Below are 17,500 nucleotides of genomic sequence, written 5' to 3' on the forward strand. Positions count from 1 at the left end.
AGAAATATATCTGGCCCTAATTGCCAAGTTTCTTTCTGTCACAACCACAATATCACCTTTATAACCCCACTCTTGTAAGCCCTACTCATCCACAGATAATCCTAAAATTATTTTTATGTATCCATCTCCTTGTAAGTGGAACTGTATAGCCATGCTTCATCCAGCCAAACCACCCGTCTTTGCCTCCCTCACCTTCCACTTCCAAGCACTTAATCGTTATGAATCACATAATTACCTCTCGGTATGTCATTGCTTTGTTACTATTTATACATCTTTGATAGCTTTCTACTCTGTACTCCCTTAATGCTTTATGTAATTGATATATGATAGTGAAATGTACTTTTTTGGGTGTATATAACTGAGCTCTTGAAATGCCAGCAACTCAAGTTTAGTTCAGTGAAACTTGAACAATCAAGCCTTCTGAAGAGCAGGGGGACAGACAAGCTGAAGTTTCTGAAAGAGGTGATATAATGTCTCCTTATGAATTTTTATGAGAAGTAGGGTAAAAGCACCAGTATCAACTGATATAAATAAAATTTCATATAAAATGCATTCATGAATAGCTTTAGTTTTCATAGATAGTTTGAATAAGCCAGATAACCTTTGTGACACATTTTTAGAAAATTGTCAACAGAGATGAAAGGTAATCACTGGTGTAAGGTTTTTGAAATAGCACTCATTAAATAACTTTAACCCTCATCCCACCACCAACCCCCAACCCCCAAATGAAAAAAAAAAAATCTTGTAAAAAGAGCACTGTGACTTGGATATTGCATTATTTGCTGAATAATAGCACAAATTAAGGATAAACATCAGAAATGTTTTTGACATAGAAAGAAAATGCATTTTTAGAGATGTTATGATATTATAATTTAACAGTTAGGACCAGTATGATATCAGAATTCTAAGAACCAAAACTAACTCAAATATTTTTTTCAAAAAGCTTATAATTTATAGTTTCCTTTGTATCTTTTGGAAGCAAAAATATATCTAAAACCATGGAGACTGCCCTAGAACTATTGGAGGGAAAACCATGATATCTATGACTTTTTTTTTTTTTTATAGTTATTTAAGACAGTATAATTGATTAGTTGAATTAGTTATCATGCTAAGCTTGGTGTCAGTGCTCAGGATATACATTTAGTTGTTTCATGTGGCTGCATTATAATTTTGAAAAATCTAATTACTGGAGGGGGCATTGTAGTTTTTCTTATTGATGTATAAACCATTTGTTTTACTGTATTCAAATAATAGTGAGGAATTTTAATGAAGAACTTTTCATCATATTGAATTATTCATTTAAAATGTTACACCTTTCCTGTAAGAGTCAAGCAAATACATGGAATCTGTCTTTCATAACTTCCATTGTGACATTTTTTCTGATTCAGACCATTTTTTTATTCATATTCTTATTCCTCCCCCTCCTCCTTCTTGACTAAGTATGAGTGCATTCATTAAGATTTGTTTAATGTTCATTTATTTTGATAGAAATACCACAAAGTAATTTATAATGTACTGTTTGTTTTTGTCAGGTTGTATTTCATTTTTCCTACTTTCTTTACATGATTCTAATTACTAAGTAGGTCTAGGACCTCATTTAGTTATTACATTTGCATAAACAAGGAAACTGCATTTTTGCATATTTTGTGCTGGTCCACTTTCTTTCAAATTATTTTTTCAGAAAATTGTATGAAGGGCTTGCAGTGGTGTTTCATCAAATTGTATTTGCATTAATTTCATGTTACATGAATATCTTGTATTGTGAGAAGAATAATTCTTATAGATACTCATCATTTTTCCACATGTCTTGAGAAGTTTATCTTTTTAGCTTCTGTTATCCATTGTGCCCTAACATAATATTCTTTTCTTTTATTGAGGGCTGGATAGCGCATTCTGTATTTCTACTTATTGGGAAAGAAGAGATCTATTTATTCCTAGAAATTGGTAATGGACAGATAATTTAGATGATTTAGCAGACCCTATTTCAGACACAGGGTATTTTCTTTGTTTCTCTTTATCTTCTTTGGTGTGTTTACGTATGTGTGATTTTGTTGGATTTAGCAACGTTCACGTCATCCCTTATAGCAAGCATCTTCAGTAACATATCTATGGAAGCTATTTTTTCTTCTGATCTTCATGATAGACTTGATTAATTGAATTATGAGATTAATTGTGAGTTATTTATTTTAGAAAAATATATATTATTATTATCCTCCTGTAAGGTTAGAAATAGGGACTGATAAGGAATCCATATTCTCATCCCGGCATCTTTAAAGGTAGCTCATTGGCCATTTGAGATGTAGAAAATCCTATTTAACATTTGCTTAGATAAGTAGACTGCTGGATCTTGATAAGGGTGTATTTATCATTGGGAAAATTCCAACTGCAGTCATGAATGTGGCCTTCACCTTTCTTTTTATCATTTGTTTTTCAAATGTTCTTTTTTGTTTGATTTTGTAACCATGTTTTTTTTCTTAAATTGTATCTTCACTGATATTGTAGCAATATCTAACATTATGTGAACTTATCAGTCTGATTAATTTCATAACCTGGAAAGCTTATTAATTAAGGTTGATGTATATTAAGCAGTTTTATTAGATAATGAAAAGACATTTGCCAGTGGTTAGGAAAAGAGAAAATAAAGGTGGGATTTGTGTGTTTTAAGGGAAATGGAAGAGAAGATTAGGCAGAGGTTTTTGACTGAATAATGTAGAAACCCTTTATATAGGTATGGGCTGGGATGATGGACATGTTATTGACTTTTTTTTATATTGTTTCTCCTTTATTTTATATCCATTTTTCCTGCATTTTCTTTGTTTATTCCTCTTCTTTCTCATTTTTTTTCCTTTTTATGAAATAGCATTAGTTGTTAATTCAGGGAGATGGGAATGAAGAAAATTCATGAATGAGGAAATATTACTATGATATTATCAAATCACATAATTTTGAAGTATTTTGTTTATCATTTTTCTTTTGACTGAGAGTTTATCCTTTCATATATTGGCTGATTGCCTTTTCTTTCTTTGAAGAGATAAAGATTTTGGGAGGTTATTGCTGAGAACATAGTATTTTTGCACCCATAGTTTATTGTTAATTGATTATTTTGTAAACTGTAGCAGATAAAAGAAAAGCTTAAATTATTTCCCTATAAATCATATTTTTGATGTCAACAAAAACTGTTAATGTGGAAAATATGAATTTGACTGCTTGAGGAATTATCTGAAGACAGTCCTCGCACTATTATCGTAAAAAAAAAAATATCCAGTATGGCATGAAGAGTTTTTTTTATCTTCAGAATTTCTTTTAATGACTGTATTGGCCTCCTTTCAGCAAGGGGTACGGGTAACTCGGACTTCATTCAGCCTGGCCTGATCCAGCTCCAGCCAAACCTCGATGACTTCATGGATATTGTCGAACCACTTCAAGGTAAGTCACTGAGTTGGATGCAGATGTATTGTGGAATGTTTGCGTCCTGCTTTCAAGAAAATCTGAGTGTTCATTTTTAATTTTGTCCTGGTTTAATGTTTGCAGTTTGTATTTCATCTTATTCATAGTATGTGCATGTACACACACACACACACACACACACACACACACACACACACACACACACACACACACACACACACACACACACACACACACACACACACACACACACACACACACACACACACACACACACACACACACATGTCTGTCTGTCTGTCTGTCTGTATGTGTATATGTATATGATATTTTTATATATTTATATTCATATTTATATTCATATTTATATTTGTATTTATATTTACACATACACATAAATATATATGTATATGTGTATTTTATTGTGAGACTTTGGTCTTGAAGCTTTCATGTAGGGTACAGTTATAATCTTCCCTTTCAGTTCTTTGAATTAGCTTTCACTTATACGATCCATTTACCCCTTTTGAAAGCGATACGTTTTACAGGCCAGAGTTCATTTACTTTAACTTCAAAGAGGAGTTGTGCTCTTATTTGATAAGTAACAGAAGTGTACTGTTTGTGGCGACTATTGCACAAGTGAATTTTCTTGATTTAGTGATAGCATTCAGACGAGGCCAAAGTTATCATAAAGCAAGGTAAGTAGAGCTATCATATTGCATTGGACGGCAAATAGTACAATGAAGAAACCATTGAAACTTTAATTTCTAACTTGTATTTCTTAACATCCAACTTGGATCACTTATGGACATGGAAAATGTGGCTTTATTAGCATTAAAAGTCTAACATAGTTGCTTATTCATATTGACTTACTGACACTGTAAACATGATGTAGGGTGTTTGAAAATTATTTTTGTTTACATACATTCAGAAGAAATGCTGGCTTTTTTTTATAACTTCATTTTTATACCCTTGGATTTAGTGATTTTGTTTTTTTGTCTTATTCTGTCATTACGAATAATTACCTATCACTGTTATCATTTCTGTGATGATTTTTGCTATCTTCTGTTCTCTACCTTTTTTTTCTACTTTTTAAATTTTTTTATTTCCCTTCACATGAGTTACATCTTCATAGAAATTTTGTTTAATCAAATGGGACTCCGTGTTATTTTTTTGTGTGTGTTTGTTTGATTAGCCTCTGATTGGTTTGCTTTCATAGTTTCATTGGCTGTTTGACGTAAGGAGTTGTACATCGTTTGTAGTATTATTTAAGTTACCTGGCAAGGGAATTCACCGCCAGAATCAGTTACATTGTGATGATATGAAGTTTGATAAAGATAATGATAAAGATAATGATGATGTCAGTAATAATGATAATATTAATAATAATGATCATAATGATAATGATACTAATGATAGTAATATTATTGATTATTATAATCACATTGATGATGATAATGATGGTTGGGAGTTTATCTGTCTGATTGATATCACTTGGTTAAATAGACATTTATTTTGAAGCAATAACTTTTCCTGAGCATTTATGATCTTTCCTCTTTTGTTTTACTCTCCTTCTACTAAAAGCATTGGGAAGGCTTGAGTAGTTACAATTAAGTTGATCTCAGACTCAGTCTTGTTGTTTTAGTGTTCATTTTGTAAATATATGTCCTTTATTCTTGTGATATGAAAATCAAGTTGTAGTAGATCTGTGGAACAATATGCCTATTTTAACATTCACAATATGGAAAGATACCTCTGAAATATTCCAACTGTTGAAGAAGAAGAAAGATTTACTTCCATCCGGATGATATTGGTGTTATTGTTGTGGCTTTTTGTCTTTGGGATGCAATTCAGTGGTAGATTAATTAATTTCAGCGTTTTTTTGTGGCATGTTTTTGTGCTTCCTCGTAGTTTGATCTTGTGATGTTTCCATATTATTTAGTGTTTGTCTTTTGCTAAGTCTGGTTAAGTTCTCTAGTCTGATATTAATTGTAAGGTCATGCTGTAATCACATGTTTGGCAAACATGAAAGAAATTTCATGGAAGAATTATTCACTTTTACATTGATATTTATTTCACTTTATAGTACTTTTCATTGTATTATCAATAGATTCATGGTGATGGTACACCGTCTTGTCTTTATTGCGTGTCAGAATTTTGAAGGTTGGATATGTGAATATGCGTAGCTTGTAGGGATAAGAGGCGGATAAATACCACACTCCCCCTTCTCCTTCTCCTGCCCCTCAAATTCATCCGTCATAACCAACATTTTGCAGACCCGTCAGGTATCGTGGGAAAGCTCAGTCCAGAAAAAGGTGGGTAGTGTGTGACTGTCTGTTAGTCCATTAGGTGTAGTATGAGAAGTTACTGGTAATCTATATAAACCATGATTTTTGCTCAGTCTTCTTTTTCTTCTTCCATCAATTTATTAGCGTTTTTATTCAAAATTTGTGTGGTGTTATTTTCTAGTTAGTGATAACCGTGTTTCTTATATAGGTAGTCTTTTGGGGTATTAAAATTTATGTTTCAGATTAATCTTGTGCATCTGTGTGTGGGTGGGTGTGTACTGTGTGCGTGTACATGTAGTTTAGCAATTGTTGTAGCGTATTCTGGTTTAGTGACTTGATTTAGAATCCGCCAAATGAAATGTCCTTAACATGATATTGCATCAGAACTAATTTTAAAAATTCCTACATAATCTATGTATAATATAATGACTTATTTTTGTACTATGGGAAAAAATAAGCCTTTTGAAGATATAACCTTTGGTGATTTTTTCTTTTCTTTTCTTTTCTTTTCTTTTCTTTCTTCATTTCTCTCTTTCTTTCTTTCTTTGTTTATTATAAATATTTGTCTTGCACCTTACCTTTGTTAAATTGTTTCAATTTTCAAAGTTTATATATACCTGCGTGTGAGCGTGTGTGCATGCATGTGTTTATGTCTGTCTGGTCTGTCTGTATGTATGTGTGTATATGTGTGTGTGTGTGTGTGTGTGTGTGTGTGTGTGTGTGTGTGTGTGTGTGTGTGTGTGTGTGTGTGTGTAAATATACATATATATATATATATATATATATATATATATATATATATATATATATATATATATATACATGCATACATACATACATACATACATGCATATATACATACATACATACATGCATGCATACATACATACATACATACATACATACATACATACATACATACATACATACATACATACATACATCCATACATACATACATATACATGTAACCATACATACATACATACATATATATATATATATATATATATATATATATATATATATATATATATATATATATATATATATATACACACACACAGACACACATACATGCATATATATATATATATATATATATATATATATATATATATATATATATATATATATACATAAATATATATATATAATGTAAATATATATATATATATATATATATATATGTATATATATATATGTATATATGTAAATATATATATATGTAAATATATATATATATATATATATATATATATATATATATATATATATATATATATATATATAAATAAATATATGTAAATATATTTATATATGTAAATATATATATATATATATATATATATATATATATTTAGATAGAAAGATAGATAGATAGATAGAGAGATGGATATATAGATATATAGATAAACACATATATGTATATATGTGTGTGTGTGTGTGTGTGTGTGTGTGTGTGTGTGTGTGTGTGTGTGTGTGTGTGTACATTTATGTGTGCATATGTAGAATTTAGTTTTCTTATTCTCTGGGAGGTAAATATGCTATTGTATAAGTACTTTGATAACCCAAATAACCTTTAGCAGACTGGATTTATTTCATTTTTATCATTAACATCTCATCACTATCAGATAAGAAGTGCAGTTAATTTGGCGGGAACTAGTAACTTTTTTTTTTTTTTTTTTTAAGTAAACTTTGACCTTTCTTGAAGTGAAGTTCTAGTTGTATTATCATGTAATAATTATGAATACATTGGCATTGGTTAAATGTATTAGCCATTGTAGATACATGTGAATATTGGTACACACAGATGGCTAAGTGTTGACCAAGCATGGAGTCTCTTTGTAGGCCCTGTGTTAGCTGACTGGATATCCCTATTCTGTGAATTTTGCAGATTTTTTTTCTAATGCTTTTAATAGTGATGCTGTTATTATTACTATTATTGACTTTACGATTATTATAATAGCAATGAAATAATAATAGCAATAAGCCTTTCCATATATCAAAGAAGCGTTAACAGGTGAGATAGTTAGGACTAGTAGTTGAGTTCTTGGTGATTAAGGACTTGCGGAGCCATCTTTATGTAAACACAATTAATAAACTAAAATGACAGTGGTGATGGCATTTATGTTATGCTATCCCAGCTCTAGGCCTACTATTTGATACATTTTCATTTTTAGTTTTAAGATTTTAAGTTTAGGATAGCATTTCAGATGGAAATGTATAGTAGATATGTTTAGGGATTATCTAGAAATGTTGTTGTTGATATAATTTTGAAGATATTTGAAGGTGAGGAATTGTGTGTAGATTTCTGGCTGATGGTAACCAAAGGGACATGTTTTCTTCTTTGGTAGGAATTTTATAAAATGACTTTATATTTTTGTTCGAAAGAGTTGTTTTTCCAATTTATTTCCTTCTTCCTATCCTTCAGTCTTCTCTTCCATCTATCCTCTCTTCCTTCTTTTGCAATCCCTCTCCAAACTGCCTTCTCTTATAATATTGTTTCATGGAAATGGTTAAGGTAATGATAATTGTCGTTTCTCTCTCTCTCTCTCTCTCTCTCTCTCTCTCTCTCTCTCTCTCTCTCTCTCTCTCTCTCTCTCTCTCTCTCTCTCTCTCTCTCTCTCTCTCTCTCTCTCTCTCTCTCTCTCTCTCTCTCTCTCTCTCTCTCTCTCTCTCTCTCTCTCTCTCTCTCTCTCTCTCTCTCTCTCTCTCTCTCTCTCTCTCTCTCTCTCTCTCTCTCTCTCTCAGTCTCCTCATTCCCCCGTATCTGATATTGTTTGGTTTTCATGTCAGGAAATATGAAAACTCCCTGAAGACAATGAGTATTAAATTTTCATAAATATAATGTTGTTAAACTACCATTGATTAAGAACAATAGTTAAAGGAAGTGGATAAAGAAATTATTCAAAGAAAAAAAATGTATAAGAATAATATCAAGGGTATCATGACAGACAGGCATGGTTGATGTTGTATGTAAATGATGAGTGAATTATGGCAAGAGTACTTTCTTTTTTGTAGTAAGAAAATAGAGAGAATAAAAGTTAATGATGATAAGAATAAAGATAAAGCAAATAAAGATTGAAGTGGCCTTCACTTGCTAAGAAACTCAAGCCACTTTTCTGTTTTGTTTTGTTCATTTTTTTTTATATATTCTTGGTTTGCCTCATATAAGAAAATATGAATAGTTTACTTACAAGAAGGGTTATCAATTTCTTAAGACACGTGAGATTAGTGACATTATGAATTATATATATATATATATATATATATATATATATATATATATATATATATATATATATAGAGAGAGAGAGAGAGAGAGAGAGAGAGAGAGAGAGAGAGAGAGAGAGAGAGAGAGAGAGAGAGAGAGAGAGAGAGATAGATAGATAGATAGATAGATAGATAGATAGATAGATAGATAGATAGATAGATAGATAGATAGATAGATAGATTGTTTTGTATGTATGTGTGGATATATATGTGTGTGTCTGTGAAATAGTTTAAATGCCCCTGCTTAAAAGAGATAATTTTGGGGTTAATTTAGTGGTTTTGGTACCTTGGCTGAGACCTTTTGTCATAGTTTTTATATAATTATTTAAATCAAATTATGGTATTTTTCAGCATACTTCAATGGGCTTAGGTTGAAAGAGTATTGTTATGTACATGTTGCATATCATATCTATAGTATGATATGTACAGTATGTAAAGATATGGGCTTGTTTTGTTTATTTGTTTGTTTTCTTCAGAATGAATATATTCATTTTGTGTTTATTATTGTCAAGGCAGTTTAATTTTGACAATTTCATTTCATGGCAGATTTTCTCCTCCTCCTCCTCCTCCTCCTTCAAATATAGACAAATGTATTCTTTTTCTTCTTCCTCTTCATATGTAGGCAAGTGGAAAAAAGAGAATTTTGTTTCAGGGTTCTGATTAGTTTTTTATCCTTACACTCTGTTTTTTTTTTTTTCAACTTTTCCTCATTGTACTGTGCATTTTGAATTTTTCCCAGTCTCTGAAAAGTTAACTAATCAGTGCAGATAAGATTGCTCGATTATCCACCCCCCCTCCTCCCTCTCCCTCTCCGCCCCCCTCTCTCTCTCTGTCTCTCTCTCTCTCTCTCTCTCTCTCTCTCTCTCTCTCTCTCTCTCTCTCTCTCTCTCTCTCTCTCTCTCTCTCTCTCTCTCTCCCTCCCTCCCTCCCTCCCTCCCTCCCTCCTTCCCTCACCTACCTACCTCCCTCCCTCATCTCCCTTCCTCCTCCCCCTCCTCCCCTCCCCTCCCCTCCCTCCTCCCCTCTTCCTCTCTCCTTCGCCTCCCTCTTCCTCTCTCCTTCACCTCCCTCTTCCTCTCTCCTTCACCTCCCTCTTCCTCTCTCCTTCACCTCCCTCTTCCTTTCTCCTTCACCTCCCTCTTCCTCTCTCTCCTCTCTCCCTCCCTCCTCTCTCTCCCTCCCTCCCTCTCTTCCTCTCTCTCCCTCCCTCCCCCTTCCTCTCTCCCTCCCTCCCCTCTTCCTCACTCCCTCCCTCCACCTCTTCCTCACTCCCTCCTTCCTCCCTCCCTCCCTCCTCTCCTCCTTCCCTCCTTCCCTCTCTTCCTCTCTCCCTCCATGCTTCCCTCCTTCCCTCCCTCTCTTCATCTCTCCATCTCTCCCTCCTTCCCTCTCTCTCTTCCTCTCTCCCTCCCTCCCTCTCTTCCTCTCTCCCTCCCTCCCTCCTTCCCTTCCTCCTTCCTCTCTCCCTCCTTCCCTCCCTCTCTTCCTCTCTCCCTCCCTCCCTCTCTTCCTCTCTCCCTCCCTCCCTCCCTCCCTCCCTCCTTCCTCTCTCCCTCCCTCCCTCCCTCCCTCCCTCTAACCCTGTCACCCTGCCCCTCCCTCCCTCTCTCTCCCTCCCTCCCTCCCTCCTCCTCCCTCCCTCCCTCCCTCCCTCCCTCCCTCCTCTCTCCCTCCCTCCCTCCCTCTAACCCTGTCACCCGCCCCTCCCTACCCTCTAAAGATTACATTGAAGCTCAAAACCAAGACAAGAGGAAATTTGAATAGAAATAGGATGGTAAAAATTTAGTGTTTTGAAGTTAGTCTGAGAGAGAGTGAGGGAGGGAGGGAGGAAAGAGACGAAAGAGAGAGGGGGAGGGAGGGAGGAGAGGAATGGAGATGAGAGGAGAGTTAAGATTAGTAGAATGAAAGAGAAAGGCAAAGGCATGCAAAGAAAGGTACAGAGACAAATGCAAAGAGAGAGAGAAGGAGAGACTGTGCCTACTCCGCCGAGAGTGACGCCCTGTACTGGACTCAGAGTAATGGGAGAGAGTTGAGAGGGGCCGCCCGCCCGCCCGTTCCCCAGGCGAGCCACTCTGCAACCCACCTCCACTTCAAGTCTTCAAACGATGCGGCTCTTCCACTCTTAACTCCCATCCACTCGTCCACCTATCGTTTCCCTCTATTTACCCCTTGTCCTCACTTTCCCACCTGTTTCGGATTCTTTCACCATGCATATATATTCTCATTCCTCCCTTTCTTCCACCCCTTTCTAGTCCTTTTTCGCCAATATTCCACCTTTTTTGAGGTCTTTTCCTCCTCTTTTCCACCTCTTTTCGCCACTCTTCCATTCCTTTCCCAACCCTCAAACCCCATTCCCCATTTCTTCCATCCCTATCCGCTCTCTTCCACCCTTTCCAGCCCCCTTACCCCTCACTTCCACCTTATTTCTTCCCCTTTTCCCATTTCTCCCCCTTTCACCCCTCTCTCCCTCTTTCCCCTCCCCTCTCTCTCCCTCTTTCCCCTCCCCTCTCTCTCTCTCTCTCCCTATCCCCTCCCTCCCTCTCTCCCCCTTTCCCTACGTCTCTCCCCCATTTCCCTCCTCTCTCTCTCTCTCTCTCTCCTTTCCCTCCCTCCCTCTCTCCCCCTTCCCCCTTCCCCTTTCCCCACGTCTCTCCCCCCCTTTCCCCCCCTATCTCTCTCTCTCCCTTTCCCCTCCTCCCTCTTCCCCCCTTTCCCCACGTCTCTCCCCTCTCCCCCCCCCTCGCTGACCCTTATCTCCCGCAGTTATCGGCAACACTCTTGCAATGCTGTCACAGCGTACGTGTTGAAGTATGCGTTGTCCTTTGTGGAGGGAATGTGTCACCACGGACGATTATTGAGGCCGCGGCGGGGCCATGTTGCTGACTTGGATGCGCTTTTGGGGGGCGCTCGGGGCGGCTGAGGCGGCGTGGTGCGTGGTGGGGTGATGGGGGTGGGGGAGCGTTGTGTGTGTGTGTGTGTGTGTGTGTGTGTGTGTGTGTGTGTGTGTGTGTGTGTGTGTGTGTGTGTGTGTGTGTGTGTGTGTGTGTGTGTGTGTGTGTGTGTGTGTGTGTGTGTGCGTGCGTGTGCGCACGAATAAGTGTATGAGCGTTTACAAGAATATCTTGCGCATGTAATCGCCGTCTCCAGATGACAGACAACGGACATCGTCGCTGTCTTTGCATCATCATGCTCTTCCTCAAGGGTTCTGCTTGAAGGACATATTGTATTTCAACACTGGGTACAACGGCTGCTGTAGTGACGCTACGCCCGGTCAGGATACAACCCGCTCGTGATCCAGTTTAGACCCTGCATAATGTGCACACTTTGGGTGGAGGGCTGGTGGGTAGATTGGGCGTGGAGTTGCTCCTCCACCCGCGTCCTGAAGGTCGAAAATCAAGCAGAGTCCATCGTCCCCTCTCTCTCTCTCTCTCTCTCTCTCTCTCTCTCTCTCTCTCTCTCTCTCTCTCTCTCTCTCTCTCTCTCTCTCTCTCTCTCTCTCTCTCTCTCTCTCTCTCTCTCTCTCCTCCTCCTCCTCCTCTCCCTCCTCTCCTCCTCCTCCTCCTCCCTCTCCCTCTCCCTCTCCCTCTCACTCTCTCTCCTCCTCCTCCCTCTCTCCTCTCCCTCTCTCTCTCTCCTCCTCCTCCCTCCCTCTCCCTCCTCTCTCTCCTCTCCTCCTCCTCCCTCTCCCTCTCCCTCCCTCTCTCTCTCCGCCCTTCATCTCTCTTCCTTCCCCTCCCCTTACTTTTCTCCCTCCTGCCTCCTCCCTCCCTCACCCCCCCCCTTCCCTCCCTCTACCGTCGCAGCCGCGTCGGAATGAGACCTCTTGTGCACTTTAGACAAGGGCCCTGCCAAGGTTTCGTGGGCCTCCCCAAGGTTTTGGCTGGACGTTCCCCTTCTCGCTCTGCCGGGGTTTCTTGCGGGCACTGAAGACGGCGCGGGTTCGTCTGGATATATGAGGATGCAGTGGTGTGAGATGTGCTCCGTGCTGTTTGCCTGTGGAGGTTTGGATGCGTGACGTTCATTTTGGTCTGAGCTGGGTGTCGAATATCCACTTAGTCTGGACTGGGGTTACCACATTTAATAAGTTAGGAGGGTGATATCCACTTTCTTTTAGTTGAATGGGTGATCACACTTAGTCAGAGCTGGGCGGGTGATATCCACTTATACTGCGCAAGATGGGCTGTACCACTCGTTCTGAGCAGGGTGGGGGATATCCACTTAGCCTGTAATGAACGCAGACTTTCGGTACATCTCATGCTCATGTGATGAACGCCTTTGGGTGGATGTTGATCTGTGGGGCTCCTTGGCGGGCTGTCCTGTTCTGTCCGAGGGCGTGCATGAGCAAGCATTGGGATGAGCGTGATGTTTGGGGTCTGTCGTGGCTCTCTTTACCGGGAAGACGCGCCGGGATCGTGTTGCCTCACGCTCCCACTCGCTCTGTCTTTCTCTTTCTTTCTTTTCGGTCTCATTGTCTCTCTTTCACCCTCTCTCCTTTCTTTCCGGTCGGTACCTCTCCCTCTCCCCTCCCTCTCTCTCTTTCTTTCTTTCTCTTTCTTTCTCTTTCTTTCTCTCTCTCTCTCTCTCTCTCTCTCTCTCTCTCTCTCTCTCTCTCTCTCTCTCTCTCTCTCTCTCTCTTCTTCTTCTTTCTTCTCTTTCTTCTCTCTTTCTTTCTCTCTCTCTCTCTCTCTCTCTCTCTCTCTCTCTCTCTCTCTCTCTCTCTCTCTCTCTCTCTCTCTCTCTCTCTCTCTCTCATCATGATTAGTCTCATATTCACTGGGGTAAAAACTTGACCGCCCACTCACCCTTTAGTTATTTCCAAAGTTTTGCAATGTTGCACCAGCAAGGAGTCCAAGGATTATGAAATAGTTACAGATCTGGCTCCAAGGGCGACTTGGAGCGCGCCCGTGTTTACAGAGAGGCATGTGGCCCCGCAGGCACCGCATGCCCACCTCGGGAGACTACTGGAGATGGTGTCCTCACGCACACATGCACGCGCATAGACATACATAGACGTATATATACTCAGTCGCGCACAAACATGCACGCACACACACATGAGAGGGAGGGGGGAGAGAGAGAGAGAGAGAGAGAGAGAGAGAGAGAGAGAGAGAGAGAGAGAGAGAGAGAGAGAGAGAGAGAGAGAGAGAGAGAGAGAGAGAGAGAGAGAGAGAGAGGGGGAGAGAAAGAGAAAGAGAGAGAGAGAGAGAGAGGGGAGAGAGAGAGAGAGAGAGTTGAACTTTGACATCTCAGCCTCGTGGTCGGGAGTCGGCGTTGGGCTCAGCAGGCAGGAGCGCGGTTATGGCAGACGCGGTTGCGCACTGGAGGTGTTGCCGCGTCAGGAGGGGGTTGTTCGGGGGCGTCGGGAAGAGCAGGGGCGGCGGGGGGGGGTTAGCCATGAGCCCGGTGGTTTGGCTGATTTTTTTTTTTTTTTTTTTTTTTTTCTTGTCTTGTCTTGTCTAGTTCGTTTTACTGTCTCATGATGATGATGGTGATGATTTTCGTCTCCTAATTGTTATTGTTATTGTTATTATTGTTGTTATTATTTCTACTACTTCTACTATTAATATTGTTTTTGTTTTCTTATTATCACTGTTATCATAATTATTACTATCATTATTATTATTATTATCATTATTATTATTATTGTTTTTATTATCATCATTATTATTTCTTCTACCTCCTTTTTCCCTAACTTCTTCGTCTCTCTCCCCTACTGCTGCACTTGCCCGCTTCCCACCCTGCTTCCTTATCCCCTGCCTCTTTTCTTTATTTCTCACCTCCCTTTTCTTCATTTTCCTTCTCCATTTTCTTCATCTTCCTTTTTTCTGTCTTCGCCCTTTATGTTTCCCTCTTCTTCTTTTTCTTCCTCTTCTTCTTCCTCTTCTTCTTTCCTTTTCCTCTTCTTCTTCCTCTTCTTTTTCCTCTTCCTCTTCCTCTTCTTCTTCTTCTTCCTCTTTCTCTTCTTCTTCCTCTTTCTCTTCTTCCTCTTTCTCTTCTTTTTCCTCTTCCTCTTCCTCTTCCTCTTCCTCTCCCTCTCCCTTTTTATTGGTTGGTCTGGATGTTCTCGTTCGTTCTCTGGCGCAGGATATAAAACACTTGCAGACTGCCTGCCTCCTCGCCCGCCGCCGCGACCGGTTTCTGGCGGGGGGCGCAGAGGAACCCAGTTATCAATTTTGTATCTTCTTCCATTCTTCTTATTGTTCTTCTTCTTCTTGTCCTTCTTCTTTTTCTTCTTCTTCTTCTTCTTCTTCCCGTCTTCTTCTTCTTCCCGTCTTCTTTTTCTTCTTCTTCTTCTTCTTTTTCTTCTTCTTCTTTCCGTCTTCTTTTTCTTCTTCTACTTCTTCTTCTTCTTCTTCTTCTTCTTCCCGTCATATTCTTCTTCTTCCATTCTTCTTTTTCTGATTCCCGTCTTCTTTTTCTTCTTCTTCATCATCTTCCCATCTTCTTCTTCTTCTTCCCGTCATATTATTATTATTATTTTTGGTATTATTATCATTATTATGTTTTTCAACATCTTCTTTTACTTCTCCCTTTATCTTTTTTCCTTTATCCTGTGCCTCCTTCTCCTCCTCTTCCTCTTCCTTCTTCTTTGTTCTTCCTTTTGTTTTCCTTTTTTCTGATCTTTTTTCTCTTTATTGTACTTCATTTATTTCCTCTCTTTCTTGCAAAAACGATTCAGTGTATCCATTTGAGAACTTTTTTTTTCTCTCTCTCTCTCTCATTTTCGATTCAAGTAGGATTCGATTCGATATATAAATTGTATATCCATAGTGGCCTGCGTGTCACCGTCAAGCAGTGAACCAGTTCGAACCGGTAAACTGGGCTAGGAATTTCGTGAGAAAAGGAGAAGCAACGACGAGCGAGATCTTCGTTTGAAGAAAAGCCTTCCTGGAATCCTTGGCTGTCGGCGTCTCCTTGGCCGACGGTGATGCAAAGAGGGGAAAAAATAACGAGGGGGGAAGAGAGCGAGAGAGGGAGAGGGAAGGAGGAAAGGAGGGAGGGAGGAAAGGAGGGAGGGAGGAGGAGGGAGGGAGGAGGGAGGGAGAGGAGGGAGGGAAGGAAAGAGAGGAGGGGAAGGGTTGGAGAGAGAGAGGGAGGGAGAGGGAGAGGGAGAGGGAGAGGGAGGAGAGGGAGAGGAGAGGGAGAGGGAGAGGGGAAGAGAGAGAGAGAGAGAGAGAGAGAGAGAGAGAGATTCCGTCGTGTATTGGTCCAAATGTCGTTGCATTCAATTGCGCTTGTTTTGTTTTTTTGTTGTTTGTTCACTTTTGTTCAGCGCTCTTTGAACAAATGTCTCGGACAGTGCGACCTACTGCCCTTTCCGCCCATTATCCCCCCTCCCCCTCCCCCCTCCCCTTCTCCTTCAATTCCTCCGTCCTCTCTCTCTTCCTCTTCCTCTCTTCCACCTCCCCTCACTCCCTCTTCTTTTCCTCCATCCTTTTATCTTCCCTCCTACCAAAATCCTGTGCTTTATCTACCCTCTCCCCAGTACTCCACTTCCCTCTCTCTGTTTAATCTTTCCTTCTTCTCCTTTCTCTCCTATTCCCTTCTTCGCCTCTCCCTCTCCCTCTTCTTCCCCCCTATCTCCCTCTCCTTCTTTCCATCTTTCCTTCTTCTACTCTCCCTTCTCCCATCTTCCCTTCTTCCCTCTCTCTCCCACCCTTTACGCTTTCTCCCTTCCCCCTTCTCCTATCTACCACTCCTCCCTCACCCCCCTCACCCCTGTCTCACCCCCCGTCTCACCCCCGCTCACCCCCCTGTCTCACCCCCCAGTGATAAAGGCGGAGTCGTGGGGCGCGGAAATAAAAATGCATTCGACTTTTTTTCTCCAAGTGATAACCAGACGTTGAACTTAGCGTCTTATCTTGATTACGCGATCTGTCCGGGGACGTATTATTCCCTCCCCCCTTCCCCTTCCCCCTCTCCCCGTTCCCCCTGTTCCCCCGTTCCCTCCTTTCTTCCTCCGTCTCAATCCTCGGGCCTTCTCTCTCTCTCTCTCTCTCTCTCTCTCTCTCTCTCTCTCTCTCTCTCTCTCTCTCTCTCTCTCTCTCTCTCTCTCTCTCTCTCTCTCTCTCTCTCTCTCTCTCTCTCTCTCTCTCTCTCTCTCTCTCTCTCTCTCTCTCTCTCTCTCTCTCTCTCTCTCTCTCTCTCTCTCTCTCTCTCTCTCGCCTCTTTCCTTTCTTTCTCACTCTCTCGCCCCTTTCCTTCTTTCTCTCTCTCGCCGTCCTCCCCTGCTTCCTCCCTTCCTATCTCTCGTCCCCCTCCCCTCCCCTTCTTCCTTTCCCATCTCTATATCGCCCCACCCCTCCCTCCTTCCTCCCTTCCTATCTCTCGCCCCCCCCCTCCCCTCCTTCCACCTTTCCTATCTCTCGCCCCCCCCTCTCCCCTCCTTCCACCTTCCTATCTCTCGCCCCCCTCTCCTCCTTCCTCCTCTCCTATCTCCCCCCTACCCTCCCTCCTTCTCACCCCTTCCCCCTCCCCTCTGTCGTGAGGTTTGTTGCTGCTGATAAATAATGTTGCTTTGCTGGTGTGTCT

General features: G+C 40.3%; 1 protein-coding gene across 1 annotated transcript in view; it reads left to right on the top strand.

Moving 5' to 3' along the window:
- Positions 1–17,500, top strand: part of Mondo (MLX interacting protein mondo) — a gene marked incomplete in the record, with an annotated part of 120,292 nt that overhangs the window by 77,629 nt on the left and 25,163 nt on the right. The window contains 2 exon segments of the mRNA XM_070116990.1: positions 3,331–3,426; positions 5,682–5,720. Of these exon segments, the coding sequence (XP_069973091.1) occupies positions 3,331–3,426; positions 5,682–5,720 (135 nt within the window).

Source organism: Penaeus vannamei, chromosome 39, assembly GCF_042767895.1.
Source record: "Penaeus vannamei isolate JL-2024 chromosome 39, ASM4276789v1, whole genome shotgun sequence".
NCBI lineage: Eukaryota > Metazoa > Arthropoda > Malacostraca > Decapoda > Penaeidae > Penaeus > Penaeus vannamei.